This window comes from Dryas octopetala, chromosome 2, assembly GCF_963921425.1.
Source record: "Dryas octopetala chromosome 2, drDryOcto1.1, whole genome shotgun sequence".
Classification (NCBI taxonomy): Eukaryota; Viridiplantae; Streptophyta; class Magnoliopsida; order Rosales; family Rosaceae; genus Dryas; species Dryas octopetala.
The window spans coordinates 31670814-31690594 of record NC_141367.1 but is presented as its reverse complement, the minus strand read 5'-3'; the positions used below and the strand labels follow the sequence as shown (position 1 = coordinate 31690594).

The 19781-nt window shown below is 36.3% G+C and overlaps 2 protein-coding genes across 2 annotated transcripts; both read right to left on the bottom strand.

Annotated features, from left to right (window-relative positions):
- Positions 1-500: 500 nt before the first annotated feature.
- Positions 501-5353, bottom strand: LOC147295741 (DEA(D/H)-box RNA helicase family protein). The gene is made up of 8 exons (XM_086232454.1): positions 4883-5353; positions 4280-4555; positions 3725-4048; positions 2819-3010; positions 2561-2716; positions 2022-2446; positions 1584-1744; positions 501-1353 (listed from the first exon to the last, which is right to left on the bottom strand). Exons 1-8 carry the CDS (start codon positions 5249-5251, stop codon positions 1016-1018), a joined length of 2241 nt encoding a protein of 746 aa, XP_086088580.1. The 5' UTR covers positions 5252-5353; the 3' UTR covers positions 501-1015.
- Positions 5354-7541: 2188 nt separating this feature from the next.
- LOC147295740 (uncharacterized) lies at positions 7542-16581 on the bottom strand. Its single transcript, XM_086232561.1, has 10 exons — positions 16450-16581; positions 14953-15474; positions 14486-14841; positions 13809-14339; positions 11968-13171; positions 11291-11644; positions 10823-11060; positions 8397-10669; positions 8154-8302; positions 7542-8049 (listed from the first exon to the last, which is right to left on the bottom strand). The coding sequence occupies exons 1-10, from the start codon at positions 16552-16554 to the stop codon at positions 7884-7886; spliced, it is 5898 nt and encodes a 1965-aa protein (XP_086088687.1). The 5' UTR covers positions 16555-16581; the 3' UTR covers positions 7542-7883.
- Positions 16582-19781: the final 3200 nt, after the last annotated feature.

The following is a 19781-nucleotide window of genomic DNA, read 5'->3' as shown; positions in this document are numbered from 1 at the left end:
GTAAGCTTTAATTTTTTTCCCACAATACATCTTAACGTGGATTTGCAACAATATGAAGTTTTACAAGCAAATCTAAAAGGTCCTCTCTTTTTTTGGTAATAAAAGGTCCTTTTTTTAATTAATCACAATTAGTGGATTTGGAAGGATGCAACTCCACTAAAACCAGTCCACTAATGCAAATGTACTAATTAATCGTGTCTTTGTCTTTTCCTTTGGTTTTGATTTGATCACTTGGTATTTCTATTCGAATTTTGATCGTTTGGTTTACTTAATAATATTGTTCTCAGTTGGTTTACTTAACGTGGAGAAATGGAAAAGGTTGCCTGAGGAGAGACTTTCTGACAAATACGAGGAGAAGCTCAACGGTTGGTTGGGATGGGGAGTTGGTTTATCTTCCTTAGCAATTTAATAGTTACGCATGCAGCATGCTAATGCTAAAATCAACATTAATGCTATTATGAAGGAAAATTCATAACAAGTCCAAGTCCCAAAAATATTGTGAATTCATTAACAAATTTATACCCATCATGTACACGTCCAGCATTACTTGATTACATTAGTTGATCACGGCAGTGTAATTAATGTAATTAATCAGATATTTAACGAAATCCATACAAATAGGATTTAACAATTCCAACGAAAGTTACGAAACAAACGCATTCCAGCGATTCTCCGTCATCCTTTTACTTGCTCAAAAGTCAGAAGACAAAGAGCTTTCTTCTTCTTTTTCCCCAATGCTTATTCCAACTGGGGTAAAGTAATAATGAATATCCGTACCGGTTAATGGAGTCCTTTTTTTTCAACTGGACTATTTTATATTGGTACAGCGCTTATAAAAATAAAAAAATGCTGAAGTGATACCTCAGATTAAAGGAGACAACTCAAAGTCTGTTTTTGGAAGTTTTGCAATTGGTAAGCGCCCTAAAGCTACTTAAATACCAAAGAACTCAATATGTGGGAGAAAAAAAACAAAACTTTCGGCAGCAGGCTCAACAGAGGTGATCGTTTCCTACAATTATGAATGCATGGAATTTAACAATTTGAGCGCCAAAGCTTCTTGCTCCTCTAAAGATATGGAATCAGCACTGAACCCTACTTTATCCTTATTTTCTTCCCTCTCACCATCATCATCACTATCAAAGTATATCTTTGACCTTTTCTGGGGTCGACGGGATGGCTCTCCTTCTGATTCAGAAACATCATCCTGCTCCTCTTCTTCTGCATCTCCTCTCTTCAACTTCATCTTCTGCTTCATTCGTTTTTCCCGCCGACGCTGGCGGTCTAGAGCCTTGTCTTCCTTGTCCACCAGCTTCAACTCTTCCCTAAGCTTCTTATAATATTCGTTTTTCTTGTCTGCAGAAAAAAAAATGTCAGGACACCAATGCAGCAGCTGTAAACACATTACAAGTCAATGTGTAACATGTTCAGTCAAACAAGCCAACACATTCTTCAAACGAGGAAAAAAAATTCATAAATATACTCCTTAATTATTCCTTTCGATAAAAGTGGCATCATCTCATTTATTGATTGACGCATTATTCTGATTTTGTCTTTATTGGAAATTCCAGAATTACCATACATACCTTGAATTTGATCAAGTAAGGAGGAATCACTGGCATTTGTGTCAGCAACCCTTGCAAGTGGCGGTAGCGTGTTGCCTTCCTCATCAAAGACGACTCTAGTTCCCACTGGTCTATGGAGATTGATCTTCAACTTCTTTTTCTTCAAAACCCGAGTTGCCGGTCTACAAGGGAATAGGTATAATTAACTCAAATTTTGTTAACAAAATCAATATCAAATACAGAATAAAATAGTGAAATAGCATAGTCAGCATGGCATTCAGATGCATCCACACATACCACAGCTTGGTGAAATTATTAAGTTGGGAAAAACAGAATCTAGGTATATTACTAAATTTTCCAACCTACTTGTGCGTAATTTCTTTCTAATGTCAGTCAGAATTGTGTACTATAAAAATTAGAAATAAAATATGAACAAAACATAATAGACGAGCAACTTACACAATATCTTCAATTTTTCTTCCTTCCTCCTCTCCCTCATTTGTTGCGTCATTTGTTAGCAGATCACCTTTCTTCCCTTCCCCTTCTTTAAAATCACCAATATCAAGCTCCTCTTTGGGAAACTCCAATTCATTCTCCTTGTCCGAAATTTCTGGTTCAACAATGGGAGATAGTTCTGACACTTTCTTGGACTTCATTTTCTGGTTTGCAAAACGGATTTTGGGGGTCATTGGTAGACCAATTGATGCTGAAAAATCATCAATTGGCAGTTTCATCACATCAAAAATCTCCTTGTCCTTCTGATTATGAACAGACTTCAAATATGTGATAAAGGCTCTTCTAGCCAGACCCTGAAGTGTATCTGGGTACTTAACCAGCAAAGCTGACAACAACCCAGACACTGGTTGCAGTCTTTTCTTGTTTGCCTGAAAAATCAGTATAACGGCTAAGTTAGCATGGCAAAAAAATACCATCAAAAGTCAAAATTGGAACAGTAAAGAAGAGAAGGGGATAGTTGACTGAAAAAAAAAGAGAAAAACCTTTATGCACTGTATGGGTATTTTTGCTGCTTCTAATCTCTCAAGCATTTTTATTTCTGATGGCAGCAGAAATAAAACTGATCGCCCCCCAGAATGATAGCGAGCAGTTCGGCCAACTCTGTGTATGTAAGATGGAACATCGTCTGGACAATCCACCTGCACATGAGAAAAAGAAACTGAGACCTCAATCAAAAGATCTTTTCATTACATAAGTTATAATATATAATAACAAAAATCTTGGAGCAGCCAACAACTCACCTGAACAACCCAGTCAACTGCCTTATTGAAATCAAGGCCTCTTGAAGCCACATCGGTCGAGAAGAGAACAGAATGTTTTTCAGGAAACTGTGCATATGTTCCCATTCTTCCCTCTTGCTTCATCTTACCATGGAGGCACTTCAAGGGCGTTCCAGGACGGAGCTTTTTAAATGCTTCAAAGACAAATTTTACCTATAGAAAAAGCAATTCAACACAGTCAACAATAGTAAAATGAAGATGAAACATGCACCCCAATTGTGATCATATGTCAAATTGGAGAAATTATTCTATGTAACCGATACACCGCCACATGGTGTAACCAATCCAACGTGTCATAATATGGGTGGATGTTATTAATATTATAGCCTACTAATATAAATATACCGTCCAATAATACCCTTACACGTTGGATTGGTTACACCACGTGGCGGTGTATTTGATACACCTAATAATTTTTCGTCAAAATGGGGGTGGGACTAAAATGACACCATCTGAGTAAGAGGATTATGCGGTCTTTCAACGAGAAACATCAATATGCTAATCTAAATGGAGAAAAATCTATTCAAACTCCAAGGGCATATTGAAGTGTGCATCTCTTGATTAAAGCTAGGTCATTGAACTAAGCTAACTGATTCAGATGGGCATGGACTGGAAGGTCAACTCTTTAAAAGTTGAAGCAGCCCTGCACACTCAAGACAATTTTACAGGTGCATCAATTATCATGCTGCCCTTGTCCAATTTAGGGAATACCCAACATAAAGGTGGAAATAGACTGATTCATTTACAAGGAAAGGGATTAGGCTGGCTGCTAACAACCAGATGAACCCATTGTTGCATATATTATGCTGACATTATTAGGTATGACATGATTGACATCTCATATATAATTTACAAACAAAATGGCACCTGTTTGCGGGTTGACAAAAACACAAGAATCCTAGAGTTTAGATGTGCCTTTAAGAAGCTCCACAACATGTCTAATTTTTCGTTGAGGGGAACAACGATTGCTGTTTGCTGCAAATGACTGGGGGTGGCTGTCACAGACTTCTCATGAACACTGAGATACTCTGGATCCTTCAAACTGAGTCTTGCAAGATCTTGAACCGACTTTGTTTGAGTTGCTGAGAAGAGAAAGGTTTGTCTTCTCTTAGGTAGCTGTGAAATGATTGCATTCAGTGTCTTCTTAAACCCCACATCAAGAATACGATCTGCCTCATCAAGGACCAAAACCTGTTCCCTGGACCGGAAAGTCCAGCCAAATCAGCAACCAAACACAAAGAATACATCTAAAGAGTGATACAACAGATTAAATCAAATTGCAAACTATGATGATACATCACCGTGGGTTAAAACAGATTTCTGCAACTTTAATTTTCATCTAGTGCTTACTCATACTTGATCTACATTTTCCTACTCAAAAGCAAAGAAGAAGAAGAAAAAGAAGAAGAAGATAAAGTAGACCTGAAGCTGTGAACAATCAAAATTTGGAGTCTCATCCATGTGCTGAAGAAGTCGACCAGGAGTGCAAACCAGTATGTTCAGCTCATTTACGCGCTCCTTCTCTGCTTCAACATCTTTGCGACCACCGATTAGGAGCCCAGCACTAAAATTATGGTGCTTCCCAACCGATTTTAACACATCAAAAGTTTGACCAGCTAATTCCCTGGTCGGAGATATTATGATGCCGCCTACCCCATCTGCAGGATTCCATCTCTCTCTATGCAATTTCTCCACAAGCTGAAATCAACAATATGACGGGGCATCAAAACAGAGGAACCTAATGATTATAGTTGTGATAGGCTTGGTTGAAACTCATTAAGTAAATACTGCATCAATCTTACTATACCTCAATTAACTTAGCCAAATACAAGCAGTATCGAAATTCAAAAACTTAAATCGAAATTTATTATCTTCCTCACAGTTCTCAAAAACAAATGACACCCCAAGTTCCTAAAGCACTCACTTTTCGACTGAAAACACCAATATTGATAAACAAAAACAATAATATCAATCAAACCCACAAACCCAAAAAATTTAAAAATTAAAACCCACACCCCAACTTACAGGTATAACAAAAGCGAGAGTCTTCCCCGACCCAGTTTTGGCAGCACCGAGAATATCTCTGCCACATAGCGCGTGGGGCAAAGACGCTTTCTGAATATCGGTCATTTCGACGTACTTGGATTGGCGCAAGGCGTCCTTGGTCTTCTTCGAGATGGGCAACTGGTCGAACCTGGTGGCGCCGGCGTAGCGAGAAAAGGTCGTAGAGTCGAGGCGGCCAATGGGGGACTTGGACGGCAAAGGAGGGAGAGACATGGGGTTGGAGCCGCACTCGGGTTTCTGGGATTCGATCCATGAATTCAGAAGCTCGATTTCTTGGACCTCCGAGACCAACTTCTGCTTGCGGGAGGTCTTTGATTTGGGTTTTCTCATTGTGGCTGTGACTGTGTTTGAAGGAGATAGATGCTAGGTTTTGGGTTTAGAGAGCGGTGAGAGCTTGGTGGTGAGTGGTGACAAGGGTTTTCTTTGCTGAGACAAGGGTTTAAGCCTTTAAACGAGGAAAATATGGTTGTTTTCTTTTCGGAGGATCGTTATTTGCACACTTTTTTATTTTTTATTTTTGTATACTCCTATCACTTAATTAGTGAAAAGACCCTAAAGTCTTATTTTAAAAAGACCCTAAAGCCCTTCCCAACCCAGCCACCTCACGACCCTTCTCTCCTCGCTGCAACCTCTCAAGAGTTTCACTATCTCTGTCTCCTCTCTCCCTTTCTCTGTCTGCTCTGATCGACCATTCCGACCCCAAGCCCAGGCCCTCTCGGCTTCTCTCCTCTCTCCGGCGTCTCTCCCATTTCTTCGGCTTCTCTCCTTTCTTCGGCTTCTCTCTCCAGCGCAGCCCCGCCGACATCGCCGAGCACAACATGCCGAGCCTCACCCATCTTCTCCGAGCAGCTGGTTCGGTGGGTACTTGCCGAACGGGTCTTGGATGTTCAGTGGGTACCTGCCGAATAACACTCACATTGTCGGCGGATGACTGCCGAACGAGTGTGACATTTTCGGCGGACCAGTGCCGAACCGGTGGTGCGGGGTGGCTGGGTTGATAAGCCAGAGAGAGAAAGGAAGGGATGAGATAAAGGAAGGAGAGAGAGAGAGAGAGAGGTGGGGTTGGGGTTGGGGGTGGAGCTCAAGTGTTGCGCATGGTGCTGCGCTTGGTGTAGCTAGGTTCAAAATTCACTTTTTCCATCTCTGGATGGAAATTTATACCCTCACAAGTGGATGATGTCCAACGTAAATCCCAAGCCATACCAATTAAGATGATGCAGGATCTGCACAAAGCCACCAAATTATTTAAAAAAATTAAGATTTTTCTTCTTTTCTTTCAGTAATAAATTTAGAACGTGGACAGATATAGTAGGCTTTTGGTTCTCATGGCATTTCAAGGTTTACCCAGGTATATGATAAATCAACAACTTAAATCATCATACAAGCAAACCTTGAAATGGTCAGAAATGAGATATTCTTTCATATATACCAAACTGCATCTTGAACTACCTGATACTCTTGGCCAAAAAAAAAAAAAAAAAAAAAACTACCTGATACTCCTCCTAACATTTGAAGCAGACCCAGAAAACTCACGCCACTCACTAGACCAATTTAGCAACATGGGAAGCCTTCCGGTAAATCTTTCTGTTTTTCATGTTCTTTTTAATTCCAAATTCATGTTCAAAGAAGATATGCATGTTCAATTATGTTTATATCTTTCTTACTTGCGTTGGTGTGTGATTTTAGTTTAGACACGACTATCACAAACCAATATATAGCATGAAACAAGTGTTGTCAGTTAGACACAACTCTCAGTGACGATTGAAAGAAAGCTGTCAATGCAACTCCCAACACCTTCCAGATGTTTTGCAACTATCAAGATTGACTAAAATCCATGCTAACCGTCCAAACAGAGAGTATATTTTTGTAACTGGGTTGGTGCGAGCAGAAAGAAAAAGGAGAGGAGGGTCGGGTGTGGCTGGGTTGAAAAGCCAGAGAGAGAAAGGGAGGGAGGAGAGAGAAGGAAAGAGAGGGAGGTGAGGTTGAGGGTGGTGCGCGGTGGTGCTGGTTTTGGGTGAAAGGTGTGTATTGTTTGGTGTGGTGGGTATGTTTTAGAATAAGGATATTTTGGTAATAAAAAGGGGGTGTAAAATGAAATTTTAAATTTTAAAAGAAAGTAGGGATGTGTTGGCAGAAAAATAAAGAAAATGGTGCGTAAAAAAAAAATGTGTGTAAATAATAGCACTTTTTTTTTTTTCTAAGGTACGAGGTAAAAAAGTTGTAATATTAACTTTTATTGCATTTTACTATAAAACTTTAAATGAAATTTTGTCAAAATGAAGTTTATGAAAGTCTACCAAATCAATAACTTTTAAAAATTTTACAAAAATTCATTAAAATCTTAATTGAATACAGCCTTAGTGTAAATAGCCCTAGTATAAAGTAGTAGTAGTAGAAATAAAAATAATAATAATAAAAAAAGTACTTGCATTTTTTATTTTTAATTTATTATTGATATATTTTAAAATTTAAAATAATAGGGGTAATTTACGACAATTCTAATTAATTATAGTGTTAAACATCCTTAACGGCGTCAATGCACCTATTTGCTCAAGAAAAACGGCATTAGCACACCCAAACCCTCACACTTGGAGAATGATAAACTCAAACCGCCCTGCAACCATTCCTAATCTCTAGCAATACTATACCAACTTGGGACTATAAAATGTCCATCATCATCTCTCTCCTCTTTTGTATCAATTACATTTACAAAAGACTGACAACCAAAGATTGAACCTGGAAGTTAATGTTCTTATGTTCTCATACGATTTACACTTTTACAGCTTTACTTACTAGGACGACTGATTACTCAAAGACAACCTGTTTATTCGACCAAAAAAAGAGACAACCTGTTTGAATTATATGTAAACACAGACAAATGCCAAAATATGAGAATGTTTCCGCGGCACACATCATCATCAGAGCCATTTCCTTTTCATTGTTTCCAGTTCCCTAGCTCCCACTATGCCTTCCCAGCAAGTTTTGTGTTGTGCTCCAAAAACAGTTTAATCAAGGCCGGTTCCATTTTTTCCGGCCAGAAAAAGATAGGCTCCATTCTTTGCCTCCTCAATTGCAACCTCCTGGAAAGTTCTGCAACAGTAAGCATTTTGTTGCCAAGTTCCTGTTCACTGCATGAAAATGGAAAAGAGAGAAAAATGAACAAAGATTGTTAAGACAAAACTGTTGGAACAGTAAATAATCAAGAAAGTTATATTGTATATGTTAAACGGACCTCCCATCTAATGCAGCATAAAGTTGCATTAATCCATCAATCAGGCTCAGCACTTCTCCAGATAATATATGTTCTTCTCTGTCTTCAGATTCCGGAAAGCGTGCAGACCATGCAGCAGTCAAAAGGCAAATAATGTTCTCCACATCCAACTGAAAATAACATCAAGTAATGGGGAAAAAGCTCAGTACAACCGCTGCTCAGTGGGTATGTTGTGAACCATAATAGGAAACAAATGGTAATTACCTTCATTGTTGAGGCATCTGAAAAGAAACTCCTATGATCTCTTTCCTTCACCAATTCTAAACCTTCAAATATTTCCCACAAACGATCAAAATCCATTGGGAGGATCCTTCTGTTCCAACATCGAGTGTTTTCAATCGCCCCAGTTTGACGTCGTGAAGATTGAACCATACATTGTTCTGAAAACAAATTTCTTAATATGTCAACAATGCGCAGGTTAGCCTTCATGTCTTTGAAAATGGCATCTGAACAGAAGAACCTTGAACAATCGATCCCAAAACTTGCAATTACCAAAGGATTACCAATATTCTTAAAAGCTTTAGCTAGCACATTCACATTTCTACTAAGAGAATTCTGTAAAGACATTATACTCCTAAGGGCATTGCAAAAATCCTTTGGTAGTTGCTCAGTGACATAGTTCCTCCTCAGCAGATCTAAGAGTACATCAAAACACCTCCCAAAATTCAAATAAAGCAAACACAATGCAGTGACTAATCTCCGAATCAGTAGCTTATAATACTTCTTCCAATTTCTGGTAGACATTTTAATCCATTTAGTCATGGTCACCTTATCAAAGAGAAACTCCCGAACCACATCAGTCAAAAACTGAAGGATGTCTTCAAAAGATATTCCCACGTCAGCCACCATACAGGAAGCTAATTTGGTATATTCTTCAAGGTATAACAGCCATTCAATAAAACAAGATCTTGTAGTGATAACATAACCTTGACAACAACATACCCAAATCAGAAGGCGTTCTACAAGATACAAGAAGCAATCAGGTGTCATGGAGTAACATGAACTCCAATTTGCATGATAAGTTCCGAACAAAGCATCATGGAACATCCACAGAAGAGACACATCCCCAGGTTCTTGACTGGTATAGCCAAGTATAGATGTCATAGAACCTTCTGAAAAGTCTAACTTTCTCTGTTCTCCACCGGTGTAACAAGCCACAGAGTATTCAACAACCTGTGCATCTCTAGGCTGTTCACTAGTATTCCCAGATGCATATCCCAGTGGAAACTCTGATCCATTATTGCCACATAGATTCTCAATGAACGCCTTCCATGGTGTACTGCAGTCCAGATTTTTCAAAACCTTCTCATAAAGTTCATTATTTAGCTTACCAGTCCCAAGAATAATCATAGCAAGGCATCCGATTTTCCCAGAAGACAGCTTGTTCGTTGAGCTGATGTATTCAACCATGACTTGTTTCAGTAAATTCTTACAAGCATCAGATCGTCTTAGAGAAATGATACTCTCTCTTGATGATAGCCTCCAATCTAAAGGAAATATGTAAGAAACAACATTCTCAGTCGACAACTTAACAAATCTATGCAGTGTCTCAGCATCTCGATAGCTCCGCTTCAGAATTTTGGATTCCAAAAGATATATTGCAGTCTCATAGATCCGGATAAGAGACCAGATTTGGCAGAACATGGAATCGGAATTATTGATTAGGAAATTGTAAAGCGCTTCAAGCTTGTCCAAAACCCTAATGCCAAGAGAAAGCATTTCTGAACTCCAATAACTCTGAGCATCCAAAACAAGCTGATGAACATCAATAGAGACTAACTCCCCATTACTTCTAAACAAACTTTTATCAACACTTCTCACCCAATCAACATCAGAAATGAGTGAAAGATAGACCAGATTCAGATCACCATGAAAGTGCCTCCACACTCCTAAGTAATTCAAAAAGAAGTCTCCATAATTTCTGTACTCATTAGAGTCTGCAATTTCAAAATATCTTAGATATTCAATCAGGAATACAATTTTCTCCTTCCAATTATTCCAAAAATACACCAGTGAATCAATAGAAAGCTCCTTCTTATATTTTTTTTCTGCAGCCTTTTTAAGATTATCAGTCAATTTTTCTTCCCACAAATACTTTGTGGTACTTGAAGATATAAGAGGATCCAAAAATTTTCGAGCAGATAACATTTCATCCTTAACCATTTGCATCTTGGATCTGTCATCATTGCCCTTGTAATAGTGATATGCGCAACTCTCAAGAAATTCAAGTTCAATTTTATCAGCCCCATTTCCTTGTCTAGCCAGAGCATACTCTTCGGTTGCTTGTTGTTTCCAATACTTGATGTATTCCAAACCTATGTCAAATAGTTTTCCTTGCAAACAAGAAGTCAGGCACTCAGAGAAAAAATTTCCCCTCGAATACACATCTGCCGCAAGCGCATAACATCCAGCTAGAAAAAAGCATTCCCCAGCTCTTTCAAGTTCAGGTTCATCGCATTTATTCAAATAAATATTACCTGCACCAATAAAATCTTCAAACGGATACAAGCAACGAATTTGTAGATTCAAGTGCAACAAAAGATATCATAAAAGGTGCCACACAACACAAGAGGCATTTCACTGTGACATAAATGCTCACAGGATAAAGACAACAGATGTTAACCTCATACCTGCTTGTTCATACTCCCCCAAATCATAAAAGCAACTGGCAGCGGAAACAGACTGCCCTATATCTTCAAATATTAAAGCAGCTTCCCTAAGGATGGCATTAGCCACTTCCGGATTTGAAGTGCGCATATGGTCAGCCTTAACTTTTAGCTCGGCAGCTTTAGACCTTCTTTCCCAAACAGCATCCCCAGATCTATCAAAGCACATTCTGGCCATTTTGTAGTTGCGCTCATGATATAGCTGCAAGAAATTAACAAAATAAATGAGTTACACTAATATTTGTTGAATACAATGTTGTTAGAACAACGTACGGTAGTAATGATGATAATAAGAAAAGTTATGATAATCATAAAGATAATGTATATGGTTCTTATAATGACGAGAATAATACTATCAAAAAAGAGAAAAAATGTTACTATTGTTAATCTCATCAACATCACTATCACTACTGCTGTTATGATTAAGCAAACCTTGATGCCACATGATTTCCACTGTTCTGGAGTGCTTTCAACTTGCATAACCTGTGCAACTGAATCATCAAATTGTCTAACTTGTACAAGACATTTCTTTATCCAATAGTCAAACATAGGATTGGAAAGCTCTTCTACATTCTCATAAATCCACAATCGTTGTCTCGTACGAGAGACAGCAACATATAACTGCTTCAGTTCGGAGCACAACATGTTGTGTTTGGCATCATTAAAACTTGGAAAGCGCTTAGGTAAAGTGGAGTCCAGCAAATCTTGTTCCTTCATGAAATCATATATCACCCTCCATTGATTTTTCAGGGGTGATGATCCGAAAAAGTTGTACAAGACAACATCCTACAAAAGGGACATATAGATGCTATGAATGAACCAAAATAAGATTTCAAACACATTACAGCATCAACTGGAACCAAAAGTATTAATAATTTAATAACTTTTGCAACAACTTTTCTTTTCAATTTTGGATGTGAACCAGTATCTTATACAAAATTACTGTTGGAAGGCATAGCCAGAAAAAAGTTGAAAGAAAGAGAAATAAGAAAAAAAAATGGAAGAACTTTGCATGGTAGAAGTAATTGAGAACCACAACAGCACATAACCTGTTAAATTAAAATCCTCGATGACATTAACTTCTGTAAGAGTAAACAAATATTAGTCACCTGAAACTCTAGGCCCTTGCACTCCAATATAGTAAGAACAAGCGCTCGCTTCCCTATGGATTTGGAGATTTCCTTTCGGGCACTAGCATCACGAACCAAAATAACCTGCTCCGCACCAAAGCCAACTATAGTGCCAGCAACTGTTTCGTTATTTCCAAAAAACTTCACAAATACATTTTCATTTTCACCAGAATAGAGCAAAACTGGTGCTTCGCCATATATCAGACTCATTTCAGGTTTTAACACATCAATAGAGAAGGGGAAAAACCGATAAAGTAGTTCAATAATGCTTTGCAACAACTTCAGTATACCATCATGGCTTCGGAAGTTTTGTGTCAAATGAAATATTTCTGAGATTTGTCCATTATATTTTTGTTCATGATGCATCTTTCTTCTTGACTCCAATAGAAACTTCTCATAGAACAGATGTCGTATATCTTGGAATTTAAAATCAATGCCCCTTGCAATAGTTTGGGCTGTATCACCAGAAAAAACAAAACCCTCTTCAACATTACTGCAGACATGCTTGAACAGTGCAATTTGGCTCATGGTAAGATCCTGAACCTCATCAATGTATATGAAATCAATCTTATCACCCTCAAATTTTTCACGTTTGAGTCGATGGTGAATATCATTTACAAAATCAGCAATATCAAATTCACCATTCATCATCTTCATTTTTTCATAAATCTGAAATATATCATATACGATCTCTCTCTTCTGCTTGCTTAAACTGGAAGCCCGGCCCTCTGACATTTGAACATAACTGTCCCGACTGAGTTTTCCATCACCTGCTCCCATGGCTCCTAGGCCACCTTTTATATGAGAAATAATCTCAGTAAAGACTCTTGAAGCGTCAAGCTTCTTTGTTAACTCGGTATTAAAATGAGGCCAATACGATGAACTAAACCTCTCGTAATTGACCTCCTTTGTCCTTAGAAAGGCCTGCAGCGCAACTGATCTTGAACTTTGCACTCGACCGTGAGGAAGTTTCGTAATGCCAAGGAATCTTTCAAAGTATGAATCGCTCAAACTTCCATCAAGCATCATCAAGAACTTATGGAATGTTATGAAAAGAGGATAACACTTCGACGAAATATCAAGAAAAGAATCAGGGATACCCCTTAATTGTGCTTCCTCATCATCAAACTCATCCATATTAATCAAACTGCATTGAGCTGAATGGCTTCCACCACAAGCCAAACTGCAGACGTACAAAGTTAAAATTCTTAAAATTATTCATCTTCCAGAGGCACATGAAGTTAACGTTTAATGTTGAAACGAATATCACAAGTATGAGATGATTTGCCATGGTAACATCAGAAGCAACTAAAACTAATTTTAAAGATCTTCATCTGGATGATCAGGAAGCATGGTATTATAAAATGGGGTGGAAATTAACATAAAATGCATGTATATCAAGGTTAAAACTTTTATAAAAATGACGAAAAATTTGTCCAAAGATACAAGATATGAATGAAAAATAATTATTGTTTTTCTTTCAAAATTCATATATGTGTGTGTGTATAATTGTATATCAAACATTTACCCAATATATACACATAAATGTACGCACATATATACAGGTACAGAGGTACTATACAAGTATGAAGTATCCATTTATGATCAACAGAAAGCAAGTATATGGTAACATTTTTTACATTGTAGCAGAGCAGCAAGTTCATCCAGAACATAAATTTTCTAAAACATCTAATGTTAAAAGAAGAAATATGGTGCATTTGAACTAAAGAGTTCAGTAGAAATATATACAGAGACAACAAACCACTATTTTTAAAGAAATAAAAAGAAGCATACGTCATTTTGTCGAATAGTGTACGCACCTTTTTAAGTGCAACACATGTCGCTTGACAGCAAAACAGAGTTTAGAACTGACTGTCACAAAAAGCTGGCGCAAAACAGTCACATTAGTAGCTTCAGAAACCTTGTTATTCGGACTATCGTGCCAGAATGAATGGCTCCCAACACCATGCAATCCTTCCTCTGCCATATGGTGGTGCTGCTGTTCTTTCTGATATAACTTCATAGCTAAAACAGTTGTCTTTCCAGTCCCCGACCGTCCTAGTACAAATGTACTTCTATTATAAAGAATGATCTCCATTTCTTGGTCTGTAACTTCAAAGGGGAGATCTAATTCTCTGTCCTCACGACCAGACAGCAAAAGGTTCACTGCCCCAGATGATAAGGAGTAGAATTTCTTCAGCAGCAAGCTATCCCTGACCTTTGAATTCTCAACATAACTTCTATTTTCAGAAGAGTCGCCAACTAAATCACTTGGGATATGGGTGATGCTAAGATCTTTAAACCGGGAAACATCCAAAGACAGTGGCCAGCTCCCTGGAATTTCCACATCACTGGTAACAAAAGACAAACCAGAAAAGTTCAGCAGCATTTTGAAAAACAATTAGACGAATGATTATATTTATATTATTCCAAGAAGGAAACATATTATAAGTTCAAGGTGCAACAATTCAGAATTCTAGAATACAAAGCAACATACCCTTCCAGACATTTTTTCCTGCAGAGATTGATAAAACCATCTGTATATCTCTTAAATATACAGTCTAATTGATCTACCAATTTTTGGATATCGCATAGATCAGGCAGTATGTCCCAGAACTTTAACACTTGCATGTATCTCAAATCTTTTACTATGTCCGTGGTGCAAACAATATATAGACCATCAACCTCAAATTGCATTGAGATCATCGACGAGCTTTTACAAATTGTGTATACATTTCTTTTCTTGGGTCTCCAGCCAGTGGAAAGCATAAGTAGAAGATTCATTACGGACATCTTCATTCGGAATGACTTCAGTTTTTTGAATGATTTCATAAAGTTATCACTGAACAGCACCTAACAATTGGGGAAAAAAAAAGTATTGAGCATTGTCACAGTAAAAGGTTATTGGAAATTAGAGGGGGGAAAAAGAGAAAAACCATAAAGAAGAGAAACCATAAATTGTACCTTCCATCTAGCACTGCTGCACATATGCATGGCTTTCCATATTCTTAAGTTGGGAGTTATGTTTACTAAGAAAACTATAGAGATTGATGTCAGAATGCCATTATTGACTTCAAACTCTTTCGATGCTTTGACTTTAAAATAAAGAGAAGTTCCAGCATCCTCGTTCTTATTTTTGGAAACTTCAGTGACTATTGCAAATGCCCATGATCTCCCTAACTTCTGCAAATCAGGAGCAGTTTCTGGTTTAGCATCTGCTAAAACAAAAACATCTCCAGGTAGAGTTTTGTAAGGTTCCTTGCTGCAATCACTGGACATGTTTCTCCAGAAATCAACCTGGATATCATATAGCTGTGTTCCATAAGGCTCCGATTCTTCAATTGCAATAACTTCACCAAATGGTGCTCTGTCCATAGCTTGCATACTGGATTGCAATTGAGCTCGAGTTTCATCCAATAAGGGATATGCATAAGACCCAAAGTAATGTTGAACTGACGGAAATGATTCAGGATTAACCTTTTCCACCTTCAAAAAAAATATATATATATAATTATATCTATAGTATATATATATATATATAGAGAGAGAGAGAGAGAGAGAGGCAAAGAGTGCTACTTGTATGATATACGTATAAATAACCTTTCATGAGGAGATGATAAAAGCTCAAATAGCTTGTATCCGCAGTCCTCAGAAGTAAGAAAGTGCTAACCAGGGCATGAGGATGTCTCATACAAAATATGTTGTACATCAGCTCATAAATCACAGCAAAAGAATATCACAATAAAATTTAGAGTAGGATGTCTTGAAAAGCATGTTAAATTACAAAATGATTGTAAATTAAGTCAGCCTGATCAATCGAGGTCTCCAAATTATACTTCTAAATATCTTGGTAATTGGTATTATAATAATGGAATTGAGGAGGCTAACAAACCAACATTAATTTGTCAAAATATGAGTTTTTTTAATTATTCTGAAGGTTTTTGACCTGAAGTAATTATATATGCATACAAGCAAAATATACACACTTTCCATTTGCCCATTTTGTTTATGGGTATGATAAACTAACAAACAAAGAGCCGTACAGAGAAGAGAAGCAGATGGACAGACACAGAAAAGGAGAAGCTCTACAATCATCATTACATTTAGTAGGCGAAAGTATGAGGGAAAATTCAAAAACTGAAACGGGCTTCGTCCTATCCGAGTCAAGGCCACTAAAGAAAAGTGTGATACTCTAATAGTAATCCTCCTTTCATAGTAAGCATAAGCATTCAAGAGTCAAGACCAAAACCTAAACTATATGGATTGTTTATCAAGGTTGTAAAAAACTTTCTTTTTGTGGGTCTTTGCAACTAAGCATTCCAAGGAAAAGCTGCCATAACAATCGCATCAAAATCTTAAGAAACAGAGCAACGAGAATGATGACAATGGAAGATAAAAAGATACCATTTTTTAACACAGACACGAGGAGTAGATTTTACAAATAAAAGCAGAAGCAAATACCTTGTTCTTGTAGAGATCATCATTATAAATGTCTTCAATAGACCAAGAAAACACAATATCAGTGAAACTATCAGTTTCAGTCTTTTTCTTGTCTGAACCTTCCATCACCTCCTCTCACTCAGTGACTCTCCCTCTGTCTCCCACACTAACTTCTCTTATTTGCATTCAATGAAAAGCATATGTTTATGAACCCAGTTCACTAAAACCCTCTTGAAGAGAGAAGAGATATTGGATTTCTTTGCCACAAAGCTACTTAGAGAGAAAAACTAAAGAAATGGGTTTCAAGAAAAAAGGAACTATGAAAACAGAAGTCTAGGAATCTGCTGCCATGCATTACAGAAAGAACGATACAAGGATCACCTTGGGGTGGGTCACTCAATTTCCTAAAATTTTAATTTTGGCACTCAATTTCCTAAAATTTTAATTTTGGCAATGTCATTGTATGATCATATCCATTCACTTTTTAGATAATATATTAAAGATTATTTTTACAAAAAATCAAATTAATCAGAAATCGTTTAATTATATAACTGTTATTAATTAAATAAAATAAATAAATAATTTTTAATTAAAGAGTAATTTTTTTACCAAATTATTGATTTTTTTTTATTTAATCGACAACAATTATATAATCAAATAATTTTTTATTGAGTTAATTTTTTGTAAAAAAGATGTATAATAAGTAATCTAAAAAATAAACGGTTTCGATTATACATCGATATTGTTAAAATCAGAATTTAAAAAAATAGAGTGACCTTGAGGTACCAAGGGTGACTCAGGTATTATTCAGCAAGAAATATATACTTTAGGAAGTTACAGCTTTCACCAAAGGATAAGGCATTCCCATTCAGCAATCAAATGGCAAGCAAAAGCAAAAGCAAAACCCTCATAAGAGAATGGTAATATGGTATGAAAAATGAAAAGCTTCTACTTTTTCTTTTTTTTTTTCTTTGGACGAAATGAAAAGCTTCTGCTTACAGGGGAAGCTATATAGAACAATTGGCTCGTCCGTACTCCCCTCGACTTGACCTTAAAAGGTCCTCCTTTTATACTTAGAATTGAAAATTACAAAATTAGTCGGACAGTTCTTTTTGGATAACAAAATTTGCACGAAAGTATTTGCTGCCCATAATCCCATATTATGAAAATCAATTTCTTATTTCTAAAAAGAAACTGCTCATTATTTCTTTCTTGCCAACTAGTGCTGCCAATTTAAATGTCTTGTATATGCATGTTCTAATCCAAGATTCGGATGGGCAGAATATGAATGATCGTCATGTGATGACGTATAAATTATTTATCTATCCATCTATAAATTATATAATATGATATGCTAGTACAGTAGTACTTAGTAGGTATCTTTTCAATCGCTAATCTTTTTATCTTCAAAGCTGAAAGCCACATAATTATGCCTCCCCCAAACTAAAGGTGTAACTATTATGAAAGCTACTTTGTTCATGTATAATTCATTGACTTGTCCTTTTTAACCTTTTTTTTTTTTGGGCCACTCACTTTTCTTTTTTATTAAGGCGCCATTACCAATCAACAATGTCGGTAACTTAATGATCATGTACTTGTCTAGAAAATATCTTCTATGGGCATGGAAGAGTCTCTCACTTATCTATGTCTTTTCCTTTGGTTTTGAACTTTTGATTTGATTACTTAGTATTTCAAATCAATTTTTGATCGTTTGGTTTGCTCAATATTTAACCCCAGTTCAGTTGGTTTAGTTAACGTGGAGAAATGGAAAAGGTGGTCTGACAAGAGACTTCCGATAAATACGTGGAGAAGTTAAGGGTTGGGTTTGGGGGTTGGTCAATCTTCCTTAGCAATTTTAATAGCTACGCATGCAGCATGCTAATGCTAAAATCAACCTTAATGCTATTATGAAGGAAATTCATAACAAGATATTGCGAATTCATAACAAATTTATACCCATCATGTACACGTCCAGCATTATATATATAACCTTTATGCACTGTATGGGTATTTTTGCTGCTGCTTGATTTCTCAAGCATTTTTATTTCTGATGGCAGCAGAAATAAAACTGATCGCCCCCCAGAATGATAACGAGCAGTTCGGCCAACTCTGTGTATGCAAGATACAACATCGTCTGGAAGATCCACCTGCATATGAGAAAAAGAAACCGAGACCTCAATCAAAAGATGTTTTGATTATATATGTTTTCATGCACCCCAATTGTGATCATTCTAGGGCCCAAATATAGAGAAACATGATTTGAAGTTGGGCTACACTGTAATTTTTTTTTTTTTTTTTTTGGGCCTTTGTCCCCATTCTCACCAAAAAAAAAGTAAGCGCTTCAAGTTAAATGCCAAGAAAAAATGATTTGAACAATTCAACTGGAACATGCGTAAATCCCTAATTTGCTTAATTTTTTTTTTTTTATGAAATTATAATATTACCTTAAAACCAAGGAATAAAATTTCGGGTTTCGAGTAAATTTCGATGGAAATTTCGACGGAAATTTCGAAGATTTTTAAATTTCGACAAAAATGCGACGGAAACGATAGAAATTATTATCAAAATACGGAAATTTTGAATGAAACTTCACAATATGTTTATTTAACATATTATCTACTACATTGATAAAAAACATTGAAAAAAACCAAATTATATGGTAGGTTTCATGTGATATGTGATGAATATAATGCGCGCTGGAGACAAATACTATGAAATAAAATTAGTATCATGAATAAATAAAATTAATATATTATTTATACTCTATAATATATACACTAAATTCTATATACTTTATAATCTATACTCTATATTATTTAAGATATCGTATAGAATATTAGGGTTTAGGTCCTTTAGGATATTTTTAATTATTTTTTATATAAAAATGTATTAGAGTTTATTGGTTTAGGGTTTAAAAACAATTAAACGAAACTCCAACACGGCCAAACGAAATCTCAAATCATTTTTTTTTCAATTGCCCAAAAACCTCAAACTAGGATATGGTATATGATATTAAGGTTTAGGCTCTTTAGAGTATTTTAAATTATTTTTTATATTGAAAATTTGAAATATATTAGAGTTTACAAATTTAGGGTTTAAAAACAACTAAATGAAACTCCAAAAAAACCAAATAAAAACCCAAACTATTTTATTTTCTTTACAATTGCTCAAAGGCCCCAAACTCCAATCTACCCTAAACCTTTTAATTTTTTTTCTCTTTCTTACTTTTTTTTTTCTTCTTCTTTTTCTTTTTTTCTTTTCTTTTTTTCTTCTTCTTTTTCTTTCCTTCTTTTTCTTTTTTTCCTTTCTTTTTTTTTTCTCCCTTTTCTTTCCTTCCTTCCCTTTTCTTTCTT

Coding starts and splice junctions, on each gene's coding strand:
- LOC147295741 (XM_086232454.1), bottom strand. CDS start 5,251: ATGAGAAAACCCAAATCAAAGACCTCCCGCAAGCAGAAGTTGGTCTCG. Junction 4,556..4,882: donor CTCTCGCTTTTGTTATACCT/GTAAGTTGGGGT, acceptor TGTTGATTTCAG/CTTGTGGAGAAATTGCATAG. Junction 4,049..4,279: donor TTGATTGTTCACAGCTTCAG/GTCTACTTTATC, acceptor TCCAGGGAACAG/GTTTTGGTCCTTGATGAGGC.
- LOC147295740 (XM_086232561.1), bottom strand. CDS start 16,554: ATGGAAGGTTCAGACAAGAAAAAGACTGAAACTGATAGTTTCACTGAT. Junction 13,172..13,808: donor CATGTGTTGCACTTAAAAAG/GTGCGTACACTA, acceptor GTACGTCTGCAG/TTTGGCTTGTGGTGGAAGCC. Junction 11,061..11,290: donor GGAAATCATGTGGCATCAAG/GTTTGCTTAATC, acceptor AATTTCTTGCAG/CTATATCATGAGCGCAACTA.